Source organism: Nyctereutes procyonoides, unplaced genomic scaffold (assembly GCF_905146905.1).
Source record: "Nyctereutes procyonoides isolate TBG_1078 unplaced genomic scaffold, NYPRO_anot_genome, whole genome shotgun sequence".
NCBI classification, from domain to species: domain Eukaryota; kingdom Metazoa; phylum Chordata; class Mammalia; order Carnivora; family Canidae; genus Nyctereutes; species Nyctereutes procyonoides.
This window is the reverse complement of record NW_026575120.1, coordinates 16145760-16170116: the sequence shown is the minus strand read 5'-3', so window position 1 is coordinate 16170116 and position 24357 is coordinate 16145760. Positions and strand designations below refer to the sequence as shown.

At 41.0% G+C, this 24357-nt stretch overlaps 2 protein-coding genes across 2 annotated transcripts in view; one reads left to right on the top strand and one right to left on the bottom strand.

Annotated features, from left to right (window-relative positions):
- Positions 1 to 773: 773 nt before the first annotated feature.
- IDO2 (indoleamine 2,3-dioxygenase 2) overlaps positions 774 to 24357 on the bottom strand; it is a 59784-nt gene continuing 36200 nt past the window's right edge. Inside the window, exons 7-10 of the mRNA XM_055335033.1 lie at positions 23420 to 23537; positions 10117 to 10168; positions 4484 to 4632; positions 774 to 3113 (exon numbers count right to left, since the gene is read on the bottom strand). Of these exons, the coding sequence (XP_055191008.1) occupies positions 2758 to 3113; positions 4484 to 4632; positions 10117 to 10168; positions 23420 to 23537 (675 nt within the window). The 3' untranslated portion in view covers positions 774 to 2757. The remainder of the gene's footprint in view (positions 3114 to 4483; positions 4633 to 10116; positions 10169 to 23419; positions 23538 to 24357) is intronic.
- Positions 20281 to 24357, top strand: part of LOC129515879 (A disintegrin and metallopeptidase domain 3-like) — a 196489-nt gene continuing 192412 nt past the window's right edge. Inside the window, exon 1 of the mRNA XM_055335032.1 lies at positions 20281 to 22113. The gene's annotated coding sequence lies outside the window, so the exon portion shown is untranslated. The remainder of the gene's footprint in view (positions 22114 to 24357) is intronic.

Genomic DNA, 24357 nt, shown 5'->3' with positions numbered 1-24357 from the left:
ATTACTGCTCGCTCTGAGTGATATGACCAAAGCCAGCACCTGAAGCAACAAGTCCTAATTCTAAGTAGGAACAGTGGGCAGCATGAACCATTGTGTTTTGTGTTGAGACAGTATGAATATGATTTTTACATTGTGAGTATAGTCATCACATTTCCTGAACTCTCTTGGAAAGTTTACATAATTAAAATGAAAGCAATTACATATTATTTGTTCAAATAGTCTTATTAGTTACTATTTACTGCCACTGTTAAATAGCCAATTGTTTTTTTTAATGATAGCATTTATGCAAGAGAGAAGTAAATAATGCCATATATGGCAATATAATTTCAAATGGCTGCTTATTTTTCATATTTTAGTGACAAATTAATAACAGATATGTACATACTTACATTTTCTTCTTATTATTATCATTATTGTTATGTTGTCTAGTGTGGCTGTGCCCCTGATTGGGTCTTTAAAAAGCTGATCATCCTAAAGGCAAGTTCTACTGGTCCCAGGACTCCTTGCCTTGTGAAGAAAGATATGGCCTGTGAAGGCTCAGAGTAGGGGTCTAAGGCCCTCTGCAAATGGCTCCCAATGTACAGTGACACCAAATTCTGATTGACACCTTTAAAAGAAAAATTATTTGGGGATAATTAAAGGCAAATACCGTAATCCAGTTTGGTTTGAAATCTATACAGCTGCCATAGAACCACGTGGGCCAATAGATTTGTGAGTTTACAAAGGAAATTACTTTGCAAACGAAAAATCATTTATTTTTGATGATGCTTACATTCAAGAACTCAGTTTTTTAATGTTCGTGGGAAGCAGATGCTAAACTGCAAAAATTAACTAGCGATTGCATTTCAGAAAACAGTGATATCCGACTTCTTTATTAAGTTTACTGTTACATGAACAAAGAAAGAGAAGAACATTTCTTCCATTAGCAAAGCAAATAGGACATTTGTGCACCAGAAAATGCAAGACAGAACGTGGTGGGTGAAATTCATTGTTGTGGAAGGAATAATTGGCTTGTAGTTACCTCAAGTTTTTTATCCCAGATCTTAAATTGGATGGGATCTCACAGGTATCAAGCATTTCTTTATCATTGGTGTTTCATTTTATTTTGATTTTAACCCAATATAGATTGGACTGAGACAACAAAAAACAAATTTCAGACTAACAACAGGGGAGGAGAAACTCAGTCTCTGAGCCTCACTGTCTTGGTTTGACATCCTATAAGCTGAGAGTTTGGGGGATCCCGTTCACCAGCATGCAGCCTAGGAATGAGGAAGTGTAGGACTTGTGTGCCTCCAGAATGCACATGGCATGTTACCCAGGCCATTTAACTAGTATTCCTTTATGGTTTTTGTTTGCTTCCTTTTGAAATCATCCCTGAATCTTTACTAAAGTCTTCTAAAAATTACTAAAGTAATCCTAGCTGTATGTGGACACAGTATGAAAAGGAATTGGTGACCCCTTGACCCCGGTAGGACTAGGTAGAGTGGAGCAGCATGGATGAAGGTGACTCTCATGTACAAGGTTTAGGACTTTAAGGTCTTATCCCCCTTCCCAGATGAAGCTTACCGCTATAATACCAACTTTGAGAAACAATGGGTTGTTATTTTTATTAACAGAGACGATGGTTTTATTCTACATGGATCATGCAGCATAGAAAGCCTTTAGTTGTCAATGTGGTCAGGTTTTTTGGTGCAGTATTCTGTGCTTTTCTCTAGGGGTTTCTCTCCAATGCACTGCTACATCCTTTCCCAGCATCTCTTGGGGAGTCGCTGTACTCTACACCATTTTTGTACCTCCTCTCCATTATTACAAAGGATGATTCTTCTCTGATAAAGATGTGGGGAGGGTGTGTGTCAGATACCATAACGATCCTAATTCAGGTTCTTCTCATGGAGGTTTCTGATGGTTAATTTTATGTCACCATGGCTGGGCCATGATGCCAAGATATTTGGTCAAACATTATTCTGGTTGTTTTTGTGAGGCTGTTTTGTATGGATGAGATGAACATTTAAATGAAAAGGTAGCCAGTCTTTCAATTGTTGCATCACTGGGCCTCCAGCTTACTGGTCTACCCTGCGGTTTTGGAATTTCCAGCCTCATAATCATATAAGCCAATTTCTAAAAATCTCTCTCTCTCATATATATATATATATATATATATATATATATATATATATATATGCTGTGTGTGTGTGTGTGTGTGTGTGTATATATATATACACACACACATACAGAGAGAGAGAGAGAACATGATGTATGGTATACTGTAATACCTATAGTATACTATAGTATATATGCAGTACATATAATATACATATAGTCAGAGTGGGGTTTAAGGGCCTAGGGGATGTGGAAAGTAGTCAGGTATTTTTTCCAAGTGGCATGATATAGGACTTTGAAAGCTGAGTAATCTGAAAAGCCTCTTAGACAGGATGAGATAAGCTGTAAGCTCCATTCGACCAGTACCCATATGGGGAGGGGGACTGTGTCAGCAGATGTTAACTTGGGTGGAGGCTACCCCCAACGATCAGGTACTCTCCTTGATTGGTACTCTGGAATCTAAATACTGTCCCAGTAATATGTGTGTGTGCATAGTGGGGCTGGGTGGAGGGTAGCAGGAACATATATAAGGCTGATATCCCTTTCAGATTATTCCAGACATTCTTATTCTTCAGGCCTATGTGTGCTCCAAAGGGAGAGAGAGAAAGGGAACACCCAAGTTTGCTGGTTTTGCATTGTTGGGCAGAGGGCAGTCTCTTAATCACTTTGGTGGAGAATTGCCTCTAAGGTCTTGTCCCTGACACTCTTCAGGAAGCTCAGAACTACAGTGCCACCTGTGCCCCTCTCTTCTAAGGCTTGTGATGGCCCAGGGAGATGGTTTGGCTTCCTGCCTTTTGCTTTGGTGGCCACTGTGATGAGGTATTTGGTCACCACAGTGATGTGATAGCTGCGAAGCTCCACCAGGGCCTCCACACACTGGTTATAGGCTGTCAGAAGTTGGTCATTTCCAGAGGACAGGATGTGGTCTCTCAGTGAGGGAGCCGAATGGATTTCTTCTATAAAGGCCTTATGGGAAGGAGGCATGTACTCCCTCATCCTGTGCAGAAAGTCAGCTGAAAGGAACAAACCAGAACAAGGTCATAGCTCCACATGGAAAGATAAGAGAGCCTGTCTACTTTTCTGGACATTAGTGCAGCAAAAACTCACTTTTGTTCTAACTGTGCAATCTACATTCCTGGCTCTTTTGCTCATAGGCGTCAAATACTATATCCTTGACTACTGTTAGGAGATGGGAAGGAAAAATGAAGCAGCACATCTCAGATAACTAAGTTAGAACTAGATCTATCAGCCGATGTATAAATATGTATTGTATACCCACAGAGAGCAAAGTATCTTGCTAATAATCATCATGGGAGATATCTACAAATGTAAGGCATAAACCCTTGAACTGATTTGCTAAATACTCTGCTAAAATTTGCTTCCTAGGTGCTTTGTTTGGAGGAATGCTAAGGAGGAGGAAAGTAAAAGACTTTTATAAGGGCAAGAAAATAAAGAATGACCAACTGTTTTTTCATAATTGCCTCAACGTCAAGTTGCTTAAAATCAAATCAATAGGGGCACCTGGTTGGCTCAGTTGGTTAAGCATCTGCCTTTGGCTCAGGTTATGATGCCAGGATTCTAGGACTGAGTCCTGCATTGGGCTCCCTACTCAGTGGGGAGCCTGCTTCCCCCTCTCATTCTCCCCCTCCTTGTGCTCTCTCTGTCAAATAAATAAATAAAATCTTAAAAAAAATCACATCAATAGATATTTATAGGAAATATAGATAGATCAATCATTTATAGAATATCCATTATGTGTTTAATACTATCATAGTTCTTGACAACTGACTTTTGTGGATGAGACTGGACTCTATGACACAAAGTTCTAGTCATTTTTTCTAATCCAACTTGAAAAATCTGTACTCTGAAGGGCCTGTTTGCAACTATTAAACATTGGCTTGCTGCTGGCAGGTAAGGAAATGAATAATTTCCAGCTTCTAACCTGGTAGACTCCTCTTCTAGTCGAAATAGACTTGGCCTGAGGTTGCAGCAATTTTACAAGGAAAGGCTTTAGTGGAGGAGCTCAGACCCATCACCAGCTATATCCAGAGTTAGTAACTTGATGCCACAGCTTTCAAACTCCAGATCTCTCTCCCAGTTTAGAGACAGGAAGCTTCTGCTTAAGAATCCAAACAAAACTACAGGAAACAGCTGGATATATAGCAATGTTTTAAGATGGAAGTGAAACCCAATATCCTGCTGAGATCAAATATTAATTGACTTGACACAATAACATCTGGCAGGCACATCGCCTCCTGGTTGATTGGGAGAAGTATAGACTTCGTGACATTTTAATTTACACTTGGTCTTATCAATTGGTAAAGATATCTCTGTTTTTCCTCCCTGTTATGGAACAAAAAGAAAAAGAAAGTTTTTGACTTACCACTTTCCTTGCTATGACAAATGCCTAAGAATTCATCAAAGGCATGAAGCACTGTGCTCTGAGCTGCACTCCCTCCAGAGTACTTCAAGGGCTCTGTGGAGACTCCTTCATAGGTCAACCCCACAGGCATTGCTGGGTTATCCTTCCATCTAAGCCAGAGTAAAAGTCAAAGAGAAGGAGTGGGTGCTAGAAGTTAAGAGCATATTTTCTGATATGGAAATGTTGAGTAAGAAAGTAAACATAATTTCAATGCTAATTTTAGAGCAAAAGACTGGATATTTTTGTAGGACATGTCCTTAACCATGCTTCAACATCATTAACAGGCCACAGAATATAGCCCTTCCTTTCCTCAGTTGAAGGATTATTCTAGAGAAGTAAAGGATATTTAGAGAAGAATCCTTAGCATTGCTCCTATGACATATTTACTAGAAAAATTCATTTATAAAGATGATATCAGTGCTGATCCATAGGAGCAATTTAGCGGCTCTGGAATAATCTTCAGTCCTTCCGCTAACCTTACTCTTGATGACCTGATATCTTTAACTCTGCAAGTAGAGCTTTGAAAGTAAACACACACACACACACACACACACACACACACACACACACACCTTTGCCCTTCCTTGAAACAGCTATAACAGTTGTCATGCTGAACTGTCAGTTGTAAATACTACCTGACTTTGTGGGAGCACCTTTGTCAAATATATTCTTGATAACAGGTATTGATAATGAGGGCAGCGATAAAGAGAACACAGTGCAATCCTACAGGTTACCAGAGGGACATGTAGATGGACTGGAATTGAGGCCCTGAATCTTGTTCACATGAGGTGGGTCTTCCTCCCTTCCTCTCCTCTTCTGTCACCTTGATTCCATTTCTTTGTCTTTTTGTGTCTGAGTTGCCCTACTTCTGCCTCCAACTATTTTATTCATTTCCTGGTCACATTTTTTATAGGTCTTGACTAATTCCAGAGACTATGTGGGTGACTCCATAATAAAACAAAAACAATAGCACCAAGAACATATTCTAATTGTACTGCCAACATGTTACCGTATACACCCCCTTCAACTTCATGTTCTCATTTGACCTCTTTTGAGTAGATGAAGGCAGGTTTTTCTAAAACCCATTTTACAGATAAACAAACAAAGACTCCAAATCTTTAAGGCTCCAGATTGTTAGAAATGGGGAAACCAGAATGTAAATCCCAAACTTGTAATTTTCTATTTCCATTTTCTTGAGATGCCTGCATATAGATTTTTACTTTTTACTAAGGAATAGAATCTTTTTTGTTATTGCCAGGAACAAGCCACAGTCCATGCTGGGAATGGTTTAAATAACAGGCTTACACTGATGTCTCACCTTCTTCCTTTAATTCTAAAAGTCATTTTGCTTAAGAGAAGGGAAATGCATTACACACATGCAAGAGCCATAGCCAGACTGCTCTTGCTGTTCATGACCTTTTTCCAATACTTTCTTGAGGTAGGAAATGATATAAGGAGCTGTGGTGTTTTCTTTGGAGACTTGTTTGGTCAGATGTTCTATGGTTTCCACTGCATGAATGTCAGAGTGGCCTTTGCAGTTGGGGGAGCATCACTCTGGAAGTACATGAGGCATAGAAAGCAGAGATGGGGAGAGCAAAGGAAGGATTCTGATCATAAGATTAGAAGATGCTGTAGCTATTGGGAGAGAGGGCTCTTTTTCAGGCAGTCAAAGAATTTAATCTCAGCTTTGATATTTATTAATGGTGAGTATTGGCTTGGTTAATTAACCTCTCTGAGCCTCAGGTAAGAGATACTAGGATCCATCTTATTGGGTTGTTGTGGGAACGAATTAAAATAATACCTGCTCAGTGCCTGAAACATATTAAATATTTGCTAAATATTAGCCATTTTATATTATTCAGGTGAGTTGGAATCTCTGCTCCCTCCATTCATTACGCTGCAACTTTGCACACACCGTTGTGAGTCTCAGTCCTAAATTGCACCTACTTCCTAAAGCTGCTGCATAATTAAATGGGTTCATGAGAAGTTTTATGACTTGTCAGAGCTCAGAGCACTGCTTCAATAAAATCTCTAAATAACCATTTATGGTGGAGGAGTATTGAAAAAGTGAGCAAAGACAAGCCACACTGGTTCAGAGTTGTCTTTGCCATCCTGTGGATGATCTCAGAGAGTCAGTCTGGTCTCTTTCAACACTCTCCTCCTCATAATGAACGCTTTAAGTGTTGGACTTTATCAGGGCTCAATCTTTCAGCTTCTTGCTACTTTCACTTCCCAAGTGGTCTTATCTAGCTTCGTTGATTTAAAAAGCAACTATATTAAGACAATTTAAAAGCATACACTTTTACCTGGACCTCTCCCTTATGGTCCAGACTCATGTATTCAACCACCTATTTACAGATATCACCACAGGAAGGAGCATGTCCCAAACTGAGCTCCCAACTTCCCCTCTCTTTTGCCTAATTTGTTCCTCCTACAGCCTTCCTCATCAGAGAAAATGGTAACTCCTTCCTTTCAGTGGACCAGGCCAAAACCTTAGTGTCGTCTTCAACTGATCTTATTCTCTCCCTTCTGCATGCAATCCAATAGCAGATCCTGTCTACTTTACCTTCAGTCATGTCCACAACTGAACATTTCTCAGCACCTCTGCTGCTTTCACTCTAGTCCAAGCTAGCATCCTGGATTGTGGGATAGCTTCTTTAATACTTTCCTGGCTTCCAGGCCTGTTCTCAAATCATCTATTTTTCACTTAGAAGATAGATCAGTGATTCAAACTTAAGACAGATCATGTCATTTTTATCCAGACTTGCTACTACTGACTTTCTCTCTCAGAAAGGAGCCAACAAGCTCTGACATGATCTGGTCTTTTGCTATCACTTCTATCGTTTGCATTCTCCCCCATGTGTATTCCATTGCAGTGATACTGGCCTCGTTGCAACAATTCCTCCATGACAAGCATGCTCCAACCTCAGAGTCATTGCAATTTTTGTTCCTTTTGTTTGGAATAAATATCTAGGTGGTTTAGTTCTCACTTCCTTCAGATACCTGCACGAGTGTCACTTAGAAGTGTGGCATTCCCAGATCATAATAAATAAGAAACTTCAGCTACCATCCCTATCTCTCCCTGATGTCCTGTGTCCTACTTTGCATTTTCCCACATCACTTATTGTTGTAACATATAGTATATGATACTCACTTTAATTATATTAATTTATGCATTATCTGGATCATATCATTAAAATGTGCTCCATGGGAATGAAGTTGCTGTTTTGTTTTATTGCACCACACCTACAACTAGGAACTGTGCCTGGCACATGGTAAGCACTCACTAAATAGTTGATGACTGAATGAGTGAAAAAAATATCACTCCATAATTCCATACTATATGTCTAGAATATGTAGACCCAAAAGTTTGTCTGGAAAGGACCTAGCAGCCAGCTCTAAAGAGCTCAGATGCTCAAATGGCCAGGAGACATCAATCAACCTCTTTTTGGTGCCTCACATGAAGAGGATGTGTTAAAGCCACATTGAAGGTGATAGGGAAAACACCAGCACATAAGTCCAAGAAGATAAAATAAGGGGACCTACTTTGAAAACCCATGTTCTCCACCTATGATGAGATTAGTCTGAGGATGGGAAGTAGGATTTCTCTGACTAGACCAAGAACTGCTCCCGTGTACTCTCAGGCCTAAACTACTGTTGGTAAAAGAAAGGAATTAGTTTCCTTTCAAATCTCTGTAGGCAAGGTTATTTTTAGTATTTCTCATAGCATATTTCTAAGAAACCTAAGAGGAAATGTAAACAGAAAGAAAATAAGAAAGAAGTGAAGTGACATTTTCCACAGGGGCTGATGACTTCCCTGGAAATTTAATGTGAGAGGGAAATAAAAAGAATACGTTTAATCTACAGATGATGAAACTCTCCCAAATAAATTTTTCTTAAAAAAGTAAATGAAAACAACAAATCAAACATAGGACAAACCAAGAATATGGGAGTAGATTTCGATTTTTCAAGACAAGTCTTAGGAATTCTCAACAGTCTAGATGATTTTAGTCATCCACACTTATCAATAAATTTAAGATGTATTGGTATTCCGATGTAGTTGTGCTACATGGGAAATATTTTTGAGAATCAGGCAGAGGGGAGACATTCATGTAGATCAAGATAAAATGCATCACTGACCCAGAACTTATTTTAATGAAAACAATATGTCCTTGCAGTGACCATTTCATCATGATGGGTAGAATTTTAAAAATATTGCCCCAAGGGCAGCCCTGGTGGCTCAGTGGCTTAGCACCGCCTACAGCCCAGGGCGAGATCCTGGAGACCCGGGATCGAGTCCCACATCAGGCTCCCTGCATGAAGCCTGCTTCTCCCTCTGCCTGTGTCTCTGCCTCTCTCTCTCTCTGTGACTATCATAAATAAATAAATAAAAATTTAAAATAAAAATTAAAAAAAAACAATTGTTGCTGGAATCACTGTTGTATAATCAAATCTTTTGTCTTAACCCTGAGCACATGCAAAATGCACAGAGAGCAAGAAGAGGTCTAAGGATAGATAATCTCTTTGGAGAGGATCTTGGGACTGAGTAGGCATACAGCAGAAGTCTGAACTCTGAGAAACACCCCCAATTCCATTCTGCACCCTTCCCCATTTTTCTTGTTTCCTTATAAATCAGGTACCCATCACTCTCCAGTTATTTTCTGGAGACCTTCTGGCTTCCACTCTCTGAGACCTACTGAGGCCACACTGGCCTCCCCTTTGAGTGTCTCACACTCCAGACCCACTCGATCTAGAGAAAGTACTGAGTTCATGTTGCCATTCCCTTTTTGCACCAATGTAATATACCACTAAATCTACTGATAAATCAGCAAATCTATGGTTTTGGTATTGGATTTGTCTCTAATTACTTTCAGGCACAGCTTCAGATTCTTTCTGTCAATAGCACTTCAGCATCTCCTCATTATCAAGATGGAACACGAGGTGAGTTCTATTTCACATTTTTCACCTCATTCATTCACTATTTTTGTTTTTCCCTATTCACCATTAAAAAATAAAACAAATACACTTAATTTCTCTCAATTAATATGAATAGGAAAGCAATTTGATTAAAACATGTCAAGATAGAACTAATGTATTTAAAGGAAGAAATGTATCTAAGGGTAGAGTTCTGTAACTGGAGAAATGACAGGCTATGTGACAAAAGAAGACACCTGCAAATAGAACAAATGGCTTGGGGTAGCTCTTCTAGGAACATTAGAAGAAAGCTTTTAAACCACTTTCTATGCTCTCATCTGCCTTGGTAACAAGGGGAAGAGATTGGATATAAATGATCGAGCTTCATGGTTACATACTGGCTTTTTTTTCTACCACTGAGATGGGATTCTAAATGAATACAAATGAATCTAATATGATGGTCTAAGGAAAATTATTACAAGCTTAAATATTCAACCTTCAGTGTCATTTGTCATGCAGGTGGTACCCCACCTCTTTTATCCAAGGGTGGATCCAAATGATCACTTTGCTAGCAAGGGTTTCTTGGTGTGTTTCTTGCCATAGGAAGCTCCCATCTCCTCTCAGAAATTTGGCATATGCTACAGAGGCCTCATGCAGGAAAACAATTGAACTTTACTTACCCAGAGAGAAAGATCCGGATGACTGCATAAAATATGTCTGGATCAACATAATCTGGAGAAGCAATCAAAATGTGAACTTTACTACAGGCAAAGAAAGCAATTGGTTACATGTGCTTGGGTCCTGCTGCTCTCCTGGGGCCATCTCCTCTATCTGATCTTTGTGGAAACCTGGAAGGAAGGCCATAGCAGGAGGGGGATGGAATGTTCTCTTCTGTGGCCCCTCACTGGCACTTACAGAATATTAAACTGTTCCAAATGCTCCTCTCTTCTATTTGTGGCACTTCCCTTTCCTGAACTTCATAACAACAGAAGGAGTGGTCAAGGTCATTTTTAAAAATTAATCTTTTAAACAGACATGATATTTGAGAGAACGTAGGAAGTAGTAAGAAGAAACATAGAGAAAAAGAGTCACCTTTCTCAAGGCTTTCACAAGAGAGGAAAACTAAAGTCATCAATGCTCAAGCAAAGTTCCGTACACGCAACGAAGGACAGAGGAGGCGAGAGTGTCTCACGCAGGGGTTGCCACACCAGGGCCTGCATGGGTTGTATAGCTCCCTTTGTAGCTGCATTCCATAGTCTAATCAGCTAGTTTTGCCTCTAAGCCAATGCGTGGGGGTAATGGATTCCACTAGTTTATTAATTTACATTTAAAGAAACGTGTCCTCACATTTGCACTACATTTCTTTTCATTAACTTTTGAAGATTGTTCCTTCTTCTTCACATAATGGGGCCCCTCTGTGACCTGGCATGTTTCTATTACCTGGATTCCTGTCTATGTTTCCTTGTTTCTCTTTGAGAACAAAACAAAACAAAACAAAAAACAGGGGTGCCTCAGTGGCTCAGTCAGTTAAGTGTCTGCCTTTGGCTCAGGTCATGATGTCGAGGTCCTGGGAGCAAGTCCCATGTGGGGCTCCCTGCTTGGTGGGGAGTCTGGTTCTTTCTCCCCTCTCCCCCCGCTTGTGTGCTGTCAAATAAATAAATAAATAAAATCTTTAAAACAATGCAAAATACCCCCAAAATATCTTTTTTATAAGACCCAAATAATGTCATCTCTATACCATCAGTTCCCTTTTCTACCATCTTACCTAGTCTCAGTTTCTCTATCTCTATGTTTTCCGAAGCCCTATGGGCTCAGGTAACTCATAGCTTCCTTTAGCCTCAGGGATTTCCAGTGCTCTGATCTTCTGTGACAACGTCCCATGTGCTGCACTTTTATTTGGGCCCTGTTTTTATAGCTTTCCCATCTGGTGCTCTGTTCCCACAAAAATATTAAGTATTATGTAGAAATTTTGCTGAAGCAGTAATGACCAGCAATAATTTAATATTTTATCCTTGAAAGTAAAATGATTAGCCAATAGATATAAAATAACTTCAGTGTAAAAATATTGTCAATAAATGTAAGAAAAATCCATTTATTATATAACAGACAAAACATTTAGCTAATTAAGAATGGGAAGAAGAGGATCCCTGGATGGCTCAGCGGTTTGGCACCTGCCTTCGGCCCAGGGTGTGGTCCTGGAGTCCCAGAATCGGGTCCCACGTCAGGCTCCCTGCATGGAGACTGCTTCTCCCTCTGCCTGTTTCTCTGCCTGTTTCTCTCTCTGTGTCACTCATGAATAAATAAATAAAATCTTAAAAAAAAAAAAAGAATGGGAAGAACATCTTTGAACTGATAAATCCACTGAAAGCCTACTGTACATTTTGTACTTGATATTGAAAGATTAAAAATAAGTATTTTAAAATGTGGAACAAACAAGGATCAGCCCTTCTGTTCAACATGATGTTAGGAATCCAAGCCAGAAGAATAATAAAAAAATATTTAAAGAAATAAAAGTTATAAGTATTATAAACGAAGGAGTAAAACATGATTCTCAAATAATATGATTTCAACATAGGAAACCCAAATGATTTGCAAATAATTACTAGAATTAATAAGAGTGTTTATCAAGGTCCCAGATCCAAGGTTAATAGTCAAATGTCAATTTCATTCCATAAACCAGCAACATATAGTCGGGAGTTAGTTAAATCAAAAGATACCATATTCACTAGAAAAAAAAATGTAAAGCAACTATGAAAAAACCAAAAGATATCAAAGTGTCTGACTTTGAATGAAATTAAAGAAAATTCAAGAAATTAAAGAAAAAATCTGTCTATGTTGATGGACAAGAAAACTCAGTATCAATATCAAAGAGAAGAAATGTATCTAAAAAAGAGTTCTCTATGTGGATAAATTTTAGTCAGCAGACAGCAACATGAAGGTGTGATTTGGAGTGGCTTGCCCAACGACCTTAGTCGGTATTTCTGTGCTATTCTCTGATTCTCCACACCCTTGATCATGAGACAGAAAGACTGCATATAATATCAGAATCATGATATTTTTCTCCAAATTAATGTATGGATTTAATGTAAAGTGAGCAAAATTTTTAGCAGATTTTTTTCAGTGCAATTTGAGAAAAGCTGATTCTAGCAGTTTACATGAAAGGCAAAGGGTCGAAAATAGTACAGGCACTCCTGGAAAAGCAGGCCATGACAAGGAGGTTTTCTTCATTTGAAATGAGAAATACTATGAAGCTATAGTTCTTAAGACAAATGATATTCCTGTTGGGGAAGACAGACAATGAAAGAGAATAAGAAACCTGGTAACAGAGCCAGTCATTTCATAAAGTCTGGTATAAGACAGTGCCAGTATTGCAGATTAAGGATTATTCAAAGAAAGTAAATTGAATTTATTTCCTATGTCGCATTACATATGGATAATAATTATGTGACTTAAGGACTAAAATGTAAAAGACAACACAACAATTTCAGGAGAAAATGCAGGAAAATATACTTATGACCTACCACTATGAAACAAAATCTTCGGCAAGACTGCCTAAAACATAGACTTGGCAAAAGAAAGGATAGATACTTTGACTATATTTAAATGTAAAAGGTCCACTCTCAAAGGTCCTAAGACAAACCACAATACTTGCAACGCACCAACTAACAAGAAGCAGGCCACCAGGATGTACAAAAAAACGTACAAAAAGATAAGAGGCCATTACAAGTATAAGGAAACATCTGCATTCACAAAAGGGACAAGGGTGGTGAGCAGCAACAAGCATGCACGTGCCCACACGTGCACACGGAAGAGCCCTGCACTCGAATCGGAGACTGTAGGGATGAGGTCATCCTCAGGGTAGAGTAACAGCTTTCCACTGTCTGCCCCACCAAGAACACTGGTTTAGACCATCACACACAGACAAGAGCGTTTGCGAACATCCAGGAATTGGTTTAAGTGCCAGCTCCCCCCTGAGCAACAAGATCGGGAACTGGATACATCGAAGAAGGTAAGAACATTTTGTTTTGCTCACATCGCTCAGTCCGCAGCAGCTCAGGGCCCAGAGACTTTCTAGGGCTGTGATTTTTCCCGTGAGGGAAAACGAGAGCATAGGAGCGAGCGCCTGGTGTCCCCAGCTGTATAGGAATCCTGCCAAGCCGACCCCTTTCTTTCTCACCCCATCCAGAACGTGGAGGGAAGCCACACAACTGGGGAGACTGGGTATGGGGAGGAGTTAGGGCTCTTGTGTGTGTGTGTGTGGGGGGGGCATTAAGGGGATGCAGATTATACCAATCACCTCCTCACAGATCCTGTTAAGAAACCCTCCCATGACATTCTGAGCAGGCTTCCCCCGAAGATTATGTGGGACCCACGAAATCTGACAAAAATCCCCTACCAGGAGCAGAGCAGGACTAACTCCATTTTGTGCTGCACCGGCCACCTCCCGTGCCCCCACACGACCTGCTTATTGCTTAGGGCGCTGCCCCACCCTAGTCAAGCCCAGGGCACACCCTAATCGGAAATCGGCTCAGGGATAGGCCAGCTCAAGTGGATACTGTAGGTAATTCAATCGGCCACCTGCGTGTGGACCGACATGACTGTGCAACTTTCTGTGTATCCCATCGGCCAGTGGCCCCTATAAAGCTGCTACACCTCTTAGTCTGGGGGTCCAAGTCCCTGCTCGGCTGTGTCGGGTACACTTGGACCCAAGCTCGAGCTTGTTAATAAACCCTCGTGTGTTTGCATCGGTGTCGGCTCCTTGGTGGTTTCTCGGATTCGCAATTTCGGTCACAGTTACCCCAACTAGCACCGGGACCCCTCTGCTTGTAGTGTCTCACCCACTCTGTGGCCAGCTCTGTGTGCACTCCTGGAGGCCGAAAGAGCGAGTCTTTACTGATGATTAGTGAGCTCATGCAGCAAACTGGTTGATTCTGTGGGATTGGGAGAAAGAGCACAAATTTGAATCTTGAACACTGCCCTAGGGAAGGCAAATGGAAGGCGGTCAGCCCCTGGCCTGGCTTTGCAGGATCAAGAGAAGGCACACACAATTAAAACTGGGTGACAGGCACTGAGGGGGGCACTTGATGGGATGAACACTGGGTGTTATACATATAGCATAAGACAAATCCAACTCCAATAAAAAAAAAATATACCAAAATAAAATAAAATAAAACTTCTGCCACAAGAGGGGGCAAGTAGTATGGAGATGGCATATCCACAGCCTTCCGGGAAAGCCTCTGAATCCCTACCAAGGGCTGATGGAAGGTGTTTCCTTCCAATATTTGAAGAATACCTCTTCAAATATTTCTTGCAGCAATACAAAGATTCACAGAACATTAAAAAAATCAAGGAAATATGACACTATCAAAGGAACAAAATAACTTTTTGTAGTTGATCCAAAAGAAATGCAGACCTATGATATGCCTGATAAAATTAATTCAAAATATCTGTCTTAAGGGCGCTAAGTGAACTATAAGAAAACACAGAAAGACAAATCGAGAAAATCAAGAGAATGACACATGAACAAAATGAGAACTATAACAGAAAGATAAAAGTCATAAAAAAGAACAGACTACTAGGAAATATATTTTGGAGAATGACTCTGAACGCCATTCAGAAAATACCAAGTAGAGAACCTACTGCTCTGTTAACATGGGGCTGGTAAGGTAGGAGAACCATGGTTCTGGTTTCTGGGTGTAATGTGGGCACATTTTAGCTAAGAAGGGCACTTCCTACAAGACGATGACACAGAGGCTCCAAGAACACACCCAAATTATGATCCCTCCCTTCCATGGTGGCTTCTGAGTAGAGCAGGGAAAAAGGCACCAAGGACTCTACATATTTTGCCCGGAGGGCCAACCACAGGTCCATTTAACACCTGGCCAGACACCTTCCAGTGTTTCTGTTGTTGTGTTCAGCAAAACACAAAATATTGACTCTTTTAAATCCAAGTGAATCTCTAGAGAAATATAACATCTGCTTCTGATTTGTTTACACTGATAATAATTTTGTGTCAGAAGCATTATTTTTCTTTTGTTTTTGTTTTTTTTTTTAAATTTATTTATTTATGATAGTCACAGAAAGAGAGAGAGAGAGAGGCAGAGACACAGGCAGAGGGAGAAGCAGGCTCCATGCACCAGGAGCCCGAAGTGGGATTCGATGCCGGGTCGCCAGGATCGCGCCCTGGGCCAAAGGCAGGCACCAAACCGCTGCGCCACCCAGGGATCCCTATTTTTCTTTTGTTTGGAAAAAACCTGAGGGAACTTGCTTTTAAATTTTTCAGGGGTAGGGATTTAGATTTTATATTGAGAAGTAGTATTTACACAAAGCAAAACCAGGAAAGCCTTGCTTTGGATCAGTGCTGTAAAACCACAAACACTGAATTACTGTAGTGTTTTGACCTTACATTAACAACATTCATCCTGTCCCACTTGGAGAAGTAACAGCAGGTGCTGTGTTACCCACACCTGCGATGAAGCATTGTAGATGCATAATCGAACCATACATCTGATGCTCACGACCACTAAACTGTAACTTTTTCGTGTAATTACAACTGTCAAAGCCATATACTTCTGGATGTCTTATCATCATCTTAAGCATGACAGGTTTCAAAGCAAGTTCATCATCCTCCCTCAGAGCCCCTGTTTACTTTGAAAGCAGTCAACCCATCAGGCCGAACTCAATTCAGTCTTCCGAGTGGCACATCTTTGCCAGAGGCATCGTGATCTTTTCTAACCAGCTGTGAAATCACGTTCGCTTCCTGGACACGTCCTCCTGCCTCTGATGGTACCTACCCTCTGCCAGTCCTTGGTCCCCACCCCTGATGTTGGTCTTGTTGGTCTCTTCTGTTACTATGATGCTCTAGCCCCTTCCCCTTTTCCCAGACTTGGTAGCATTGCTGGCAGGCTGTAAGCAGCTCTGTGCGCTTGGATGAAACCTGGGCTTAAATCTGAAGTGTCAGTCGGAGCCAATCAGACAGAAGGTGAATAGAAAAAAATGTATGAAACAGAAGGAAGAGTGTAAACAAGCCTTGAGGGTGAAGAAAGTTGTAGAGAGCAAGATGGGGTCTCTCAGGTCAAGCAGGGGCATGTGCCAAGCAATGACATAAGCAGGGAGCGGTGCTGCTCCTGGGAGGTGTCCTGGGGACCCAGGCCTGACCACACGCAGAACCAGAGGGGGTCTGCAGGAGCCCGAGACTGATTCAATCCCTTTATTACGGGGAGGACTAGGGCAGACGTGACCCCTCTGTGTCTGACCACTTTCAAAAGGCAGCGGCTGCCGCAGGCTCTGCCGGTCGATCCCCAGGGTCTCCGACAGGAGATCCCCGAGGCCCTGCCCTGCTGGAACAGCAGAAGCGCCAAGTGCCGGCCCGACCCGGACCCACCGGACCCAGGCCCTGTCTCAGCTGCGCGCCCACAGACTGACTCTGGCTGTGGTCACCACTTCTGTTACCTCGTTTGTTGTGTGACTTGCCTTCTGGTCCGCTCTGCGTGCCACGTAAGAGGCCACGCTTAGTCACCTGGTGAGTTGTTGACTTTGGAATCTCCAACCTGCTCTATAATTATGATTGACTTTGCTTTATTACTGAATGAAGCTGACGTTGTGGAAAGACACAACTCGTGTGCACCTTCAGAACGCGCTCAGGACAAAAATTCTTCTTGGGAACTAAAATCTAGGATTAGAAAGAACAAGTGGTGTCAAAGATAAATTGAAATTAAAATATTCTGGGCTCAGACCATGCTGAATGCTGCAGAAAGCATTAAAGATTTTGTTTGGCCTTTTCTTTAGAATAATGGGGGCAGCCTGGGGGCTCAGCGGTTTAGCACCGCCTTCAGCCCAGGGCATGATCCTGGGGACCGGGGATCCAGTCCTGCATCAGGCTCCCAGCATGGAGCCTGCTTCTCCCCCTGCCTGTGTCTCTGCCTCTCTCTCTCTCATAAACAAAATCTTAAAAAAGAAGAAGAAGAAGAAGAAGAAGAAGAAGAAGAAGAAGAAGAAGAAGAAGAAGAAGAAGAAGAAGAATGGATAAACTAGTGAATGCAATAGGAATGTAATGTGATGGGCATATGTAATTTAAAATTTTCTAGTGGTCATATTTCAAAAGGTAAAAAAAGCTGGCAAAATTAATACCAACACTACATTTCAGTTAACTCACAATAATCCAAAATATTTTCATTTCAAAAGATAATATAAAAACTATTAAGTTTTTAGTAATAAATTTTTGAAATTTTCTGTATATGCTTACAGACTTAAGATTTATTTTACACTTGGGGCACCTATGTAGCTCAGTTGGTTAAGCCACTGACTTTTGATTTCAACCTCAGGCCCTGATCTCAGGGACGTGAAATCAATCCCAGAGTCCAGCTTCCCACTAATTGCAGAGTCTGCTTATCCTTTTCCCTCTGCTCTTCCCCAAGCTCTCTCTCTCTCTCTCTCTCTCCAACAGATAAGTAAGTAAAATATTTTAAAAAAATTATTTTAAGCTTACTACATTTCAATTTGGATGCTTAATTTTCAACAGTTAAGTTGAAAACTAAAAATACGACCTATTCCGTAATAGAGCTGTGTTTAACAAAAAACTATTTTACATTGATTCTATTTTTAAATTTCAATTTCATTTGTTTAAACAGGATTCAAATTTAGTTCCCCAGTCACACTGATCACATTTCAAGTGTTCAATAGCCACATGTGTCTAGAGGCTACCTTACTGCAATGTGCCAGGAGAGAAGAGTTTGAGGAGTAAGGGCCTACACTTCAGGCTTCTGTGTAGAGAATGAATTAGACTAGGTAAAGGGCAGATGAGAGACAGGATGGGAAAGGTCACTGCAGAGTCCTGGCAAGTAATAATGAGAGCCAGTTCCAGAGCAAGTGATGGAAACAGAGATAAAGGAAAGGATGCAAACGATACTCCAGAAAGAGACTTTCATTTGGGGGCAATAGGGTACTATCTCACTTGGACTTATCCGTCCACTAAAAACAATCTGAAAAGAGGGATAAGAGAAGCAAACATCCTAAAGGCATCAAGAAGCTGAAGAAATAGCAAGGAACTGCCAAGCAAAAATTTAAGGGAAAGCGGGAACTTAGGAAGGGAGACAGAAAATTAGAATGGCAAAAGCACTTTTCCCTGAAGGCATTTGCCAATCCAGGTACACCTGGGCTTGGTTTTGGTGGCTTCTCTGTATGATACGGGCCATTAGTAAGACCCTGATGCCAGCCATAGTGAGGAATTTTACAGGATACCCTGCTCATATTGATCTGGGGGTCCCAACTGCCTATATCTTAATATCACTGTGCATCTAGCTGCCACCCCCCCCCCCCGTTGCTTGGCCTAGGAGACAAAATTGGGGGTATCTTGGCATTGTTTTTTGTTGTTGTTGTTGTTGTTGTTGTTGTTGTTTTTTCTCACATTTTCAGCCCAAGTTTAATTCCCTGATTAGTACATGGGCCCTCACTTGCTGAGCTTGGTTCAAGATGGTCCAGAATTTTAATGTCCCCAAGAACCAGGAAGAATTGAATACAAATATTTCCTTACCCCAGTTTCAAAAGACTGCCTACAATGTTTCAAGTACAATGAACAATACCTAGGGGAAAAAAAGGCAAAAAAAAAGCAATCACAGACACAAGAAAACATGACAGCCAGCAATGAGAATCAATAGGAAAAAAGAAATAACAAGAAGGAAACAGAATCAAGTTTCCAATATTAGAATCATCACATACAAATTATAAAATGGATACACATAGTATGTTGAAGAAAAACAAAAGCAAGCTTGAAAATGTCTACAAGGAATAGAAAATTGTAAAAAGTTAACAGGTTAGAAATTAATAAAATATGTTTTGGAAAGGAGACAATAAAATAACCTATTTGACATATGTATTTGGCAGCAGATCAGAAGCTGTTGAAAACTAATTAATTAGATCATAAGAATTAATCCAGAATGAAGCACAGAGAAATAAAGAGATGAGGAAAAAACAGCAAGACGTTAAGAGAATGGAGGATAGTGGACCAAGGTCTAACTTTAATCACAGTTGCAGTAGGATGAGAGGACAGTGAGGTGCTGTCCCATCGTATCCTACAACCTTTGAGGATTTAATGGATGAGGACTTTCCAGAATGATGAATCATATCAATTAAAGAAGCATAATGAAGCCTACATGTCATAAACAGAACAACGGAAAGACTGACACATAAAGAAAAAGTCACAAACAGACAAGAAAAAGATAGGTTAGGTTGCCCCAAACAAGTAACAGACTGACATGTAGCTTCCCAATAGTGACAACAGAAGCCAAAAGATGTTGGACTTATCTACTCAACAACTAAAAGAATATAGCTGTTAGCAAAAATATTCTAAAGGAATGGGAGTGAAACAGCAATTTGCAGATGAGAGAGTTTGCCAGCAGCAGGTCCTCACTAGAGGAAATCTTTGTGGTAAAAGAAATGTGCGTAATGGAGTGATGGGCAAGACAAAAAGTTATTAATATGTAAGCAAATCTGAGTGAATCTTGACCATATGCAACAATAATTATCATTGTAGATTTTTGGATATTTTTGATGTGTGATGTGCAATGTATATTCTCTCCTGTTTGCCTTAAAACATCTTCTGTGAAGACTTATGGAACTATTTATTATATTTGGGTTTTTGTAGGCATGCTTCTAGATTTGATGCACTGACATAATAAAATTGGACTTAAGGTAAAATATGGTGGCTCAGGTGACTAGGGTATACTCAGGTTATTGGGTGTAACTAATCCACGAGTGAAGACAACTTTAGAAATATTATCCCATGGTATTTAGTAGAGAAGAATTCCAGTGTTAACTCTTTTCTAATTGGTTTTATTTTTTAGTTTATTTTTTCAAAGGTTAAGGACCATTTTTATTACTAGCAGGCTTTTCTCACCAGTAGGCTGTTCTGACTGTAATTACCTCCTTCAGACCAAACAGGATATTCAGGAGCCTTTATCACAAATTCTTTTATACAAATGTCAAAAATGCTTTCAACAAATCTAAGAGTGTTCTAATCATACACCACCTTTAAACTTCAATTTAAGATAACAAAAATGAAAACAAGAACTGTGTTTCCAATTGGTTTTAGACAAAATAAATTTTCAAATCAGGAAGAAAAATTCTTTAGACAGAATTAAGTGGGCCAATTGTCAGATGGAGATAGTAGCAGAGGTTTACCATTTAGCACCGATTCACTGATTAAGCATCCTGCTTTAAACACATATCAAACTGTTAGAAGGAAACAGTTTGACTCCTTGTTATACTATTTAAAGGAAAAATTCTTACAACACCAGTCAGTCAAGGAGAAGCTAGAAATTGTGTTGATTCAGAAGGAAATACAAAGCAAAAATCTCCATGGTTTCTTGGAGAGAAATTTATCCCTCAGCTTTTCTAAGGAGGAAATTAATTCTTAAAAACAAGAGCTGTAAAGAAACATGCCAGAAGTCATGCCAGTGTAATCTGGATGCTTGGAAATCCGAACATATTTTAGTCTTCCAGCTGAGCACAACACTCAGAGCTGGTTGAGTTCTCTACAAATCACCAAGAAAAGGGAAGCTGGCCATGGATTCTGCCGGTGCCCAGTGCTGACATGCAGCAAGCAGTGCATGGTGAGGTGGGTACAGTCTATCTGTGTGGTGCTGTTACAGACTTCTGCCTTAAGAAGAGTCAGGCTATGAAAACAGAGTAATCTGGTTTTATTTCCCAACCCGTGCTGAGGACTTGTGTAAGGCAGGACTTAACGTAAGGTTGAAGTCACATGTGGGCTGAGCAAAGGCCTAGTGACAGCATGTGGTCTTCAGAAAAGCAAACTGCAGCCTTACAATAAAGAGTACCTTCTCTTCTGCCATGGGCATGTTTTCAGGCTATCCTGCCTAGCAGTGAGATATTTAGGGAGGAAGGGAGTATAGCACACAACTCTTGGTAAAGTTAAGCTCAAAAAGAAATAATTTTTTGGTGAGCTCCATCTGGTTGGAAAAAGCAGGGGGAAGCTCTATTGATCTTGTAGAAAAAAGTCATTAACTATAATCCAGACATAGTGACTAAGAAATTTGTGTGATTCTGTAAACCTTGCAGAGTCTAGTATTTGTCATTTTTATAATTTCATTTTTCTGTTTACTATAGCTGCAAAACAAATCACTCGAAAGTTAGTGGCATAAAACAGCCAGTATATTACACTTGTGGCCTCTGTGGGTTAGAAATTTGGACAGAACACAGAGGATGGCTTTTCTCTGCTTCGTAGTGTTTGGGTCCTAAGGTGGGAAGACTTGAAGACAGGATGATCTGAAGTTGGGAACTTGGAATCATCCAAGGGGGCTCATTCACTCCTGGGCCAGGAGCCAACTGGAGCTCCTACATTTGGGCTCCCTGTGTGGTCTGACAGCCTCATTCACAGCATGGTGGCCTCAGAGTGCGTTGTATTTTTATGTGGTGACTCAGTATCCAGAGTGGCGGTTGAATCACCTTCTCTAGCCTTGCCCAAGAACCCATGCAGGGTCACTTCTACTGCATGCTATTGATTATAGGCATGTCACCAGCCCACCAACATCACAAGCAAGGACACAGACCACAGGCATGTCAAAGGAGCACTGTAAAGGAGTCTATGGCATGGAAGATGCTGTGGCCCTCTTTGGAAAATGCAGTCGATGCATTCATCTATTTCACTGCAGTGACCGCAGGTAAAACCTTTAAAATAAATTATGTCTGTGTGCAATAATTCGCCTTTCAGGAAAACAAAGCAAGTAGCCCTGGTACCTCCCCAGGCCATCAGACTCCTTGCAGAGGATAATCAAGAGAGTGCTGGGGCTGGCCTGGGCTGAAGAAAAGAGCTCTAGGAAGCCTGTGATGGACATGGCTGTGCCATCTCACTGCCGCAGGCACTGTGACAGGCACGCAGGCCTCCCATGAGCTTTTAGACTACTTGCTTTCACTCATTCATTTGTCCTGGTCTTGCTATCCTGAGTAATAAACTCAGGGTCACTCGGCAAGGTGAAAATCCACGTCACTCACTTTGGAGAGCTTGTTTGGCAAGAGACCTACTGATGTGATCAGGAGGGCTTTAAAATTAAAATTCAGGGAAATAGAGGAAATGTGATTCTGAAATATAAAGCAGGGAGTTGAAAATAATGTATTATGCCTATGATACATAATGCTGTGACTTCAGATGGACTTCCACTAGTGCAGAGAGTCTGAGATGACCAGTAAATTTACTCCTTTAATAACAGGCAGTAAAGCTGAGCACCACCTGATGTTCCCCCTTGCTCCTTCCCTTCCTCCCTCCTGTCCTGTTTCCCAGAAACCTCTCCTTTCCTGGACTCCCTCCATCTATTCAGGGAAACTGATACTTATTTTATTTTATCCCCGGTTAAACAGATCACACCCCTCTCCCACACCTTCCTTAAATACACACTAGTTACATTTTCTAAATGCTTGTGATAGAGGAAGTTGAAGAATTACAGTCATCAGAACAATATATCATCAAACAAAGGTGGGCCACATAACTGGCCACACCATGATAACATCCCTAAACTAGACCCAGAGGAGGAACACTGGAAAGGCCCTCAGATAAGGCCCAAAGCCAAGGTCCAGCATTTCAGGTCCCACTTAAGAACAAAGACTAAAGAAGCTTTAGAGAGTGTAAGGATACACTCTCTCACGCCCTAATTCCACCCTTGCAGTAACCTTGGATAGAGGCTGTACCTCCAGTATTGTGTGTTCCACCTCTCCCTCCAGTTTCATGCAAGACCGCCCCACATGCAAAGAAATACATGGCCAGTGAGAAGTGGAAGCCATCGAATCACAAGAGAATATAAAGAAGGATAAAACCAGAAGAAAATCTCTGCAGAGAGATCATTTTCCAGTAGCATGAATAGTAGTTGGTGGCCTTAAAAAAAAGCTAATGCACCAGCACCATCTTGTGGATGTCGCCAAACCTCCAGGCCCTTTGGTCCCAGGCAGAGCCCTCAGTCTTCAAGAGCCTCTTACTGTGCATTTGTCCTAAGGTTCTGGTGATGTCCTGAATGGAGAGTCTCAGTTGCTGCAGGGCTCGGAGCAGGGAGTTGTCGCCGTGCTGCAGGATGGCATTCACGGCCTGAACAAGTGCCTGAAGAGGAGATTCGTTTCACTCAGTTCATTAGCATTCAGTCTGTTGAGAGGGAGTGAGCAGCAGTGCTGTGAGAACCTGGAGGAAGGGGCCCCTCTGACTGCTGGACTGCTTGGCAGGGGTCCCTGATGGGGGGTCATTCCTGCCCTAAGGGGCTGTGAGGTCTTCTTGAGAGCCAGAATCTCCTTAATCCATAGTTAAGTCTTTCTGGATCTTTCCCATTGGCTGCTACTTCTTGTAACTCTCAAGGGCATAACCATATCCATTTTGTTCCTTCTTTTGTATTTATCTCACATTATGATCATTTCTACTTCTACTCGTTCTTCCTGTGATCTTGAACTAGGGCACTTTCACTCCTGAGTGCTGGTGTACATAAAATCAGACAGATTCTGTAGATTCCTTAGTGTCAGAGCCTCCTCCACCAGGAAGCCTTCCTTGTCTCTGGAGGTCTCCAGGTTACTGAAGCTATATTTGGGATACTTTACTCTGTAGCTCTCAATGAACTAAACACAAGAATGAGAAGTAAAGTAACCATATAGTTTCAATTTTGAGAGGGAAAGAGGGAATGCTAAAAGAATTGTACCACAATCTGGTCACTCTCCTAAGGACTCAGGAAACGCTCAAAGTATGCTTACCTGGGAAGGCAGCAGTGAGGAAAGACATAGATCTCATTTAAATATCTTTGGGCAAGGCACAAAATCTCTAGTGGATCACCTGCCACTCCACCTTCCTTTTCCTTTGCTTTACACCTGACCTTTCAGGTACCAGCCTGACCCCAGTAGGAATTCAAGTTTGTAACACCCTGGGGCTAGGAAATCTC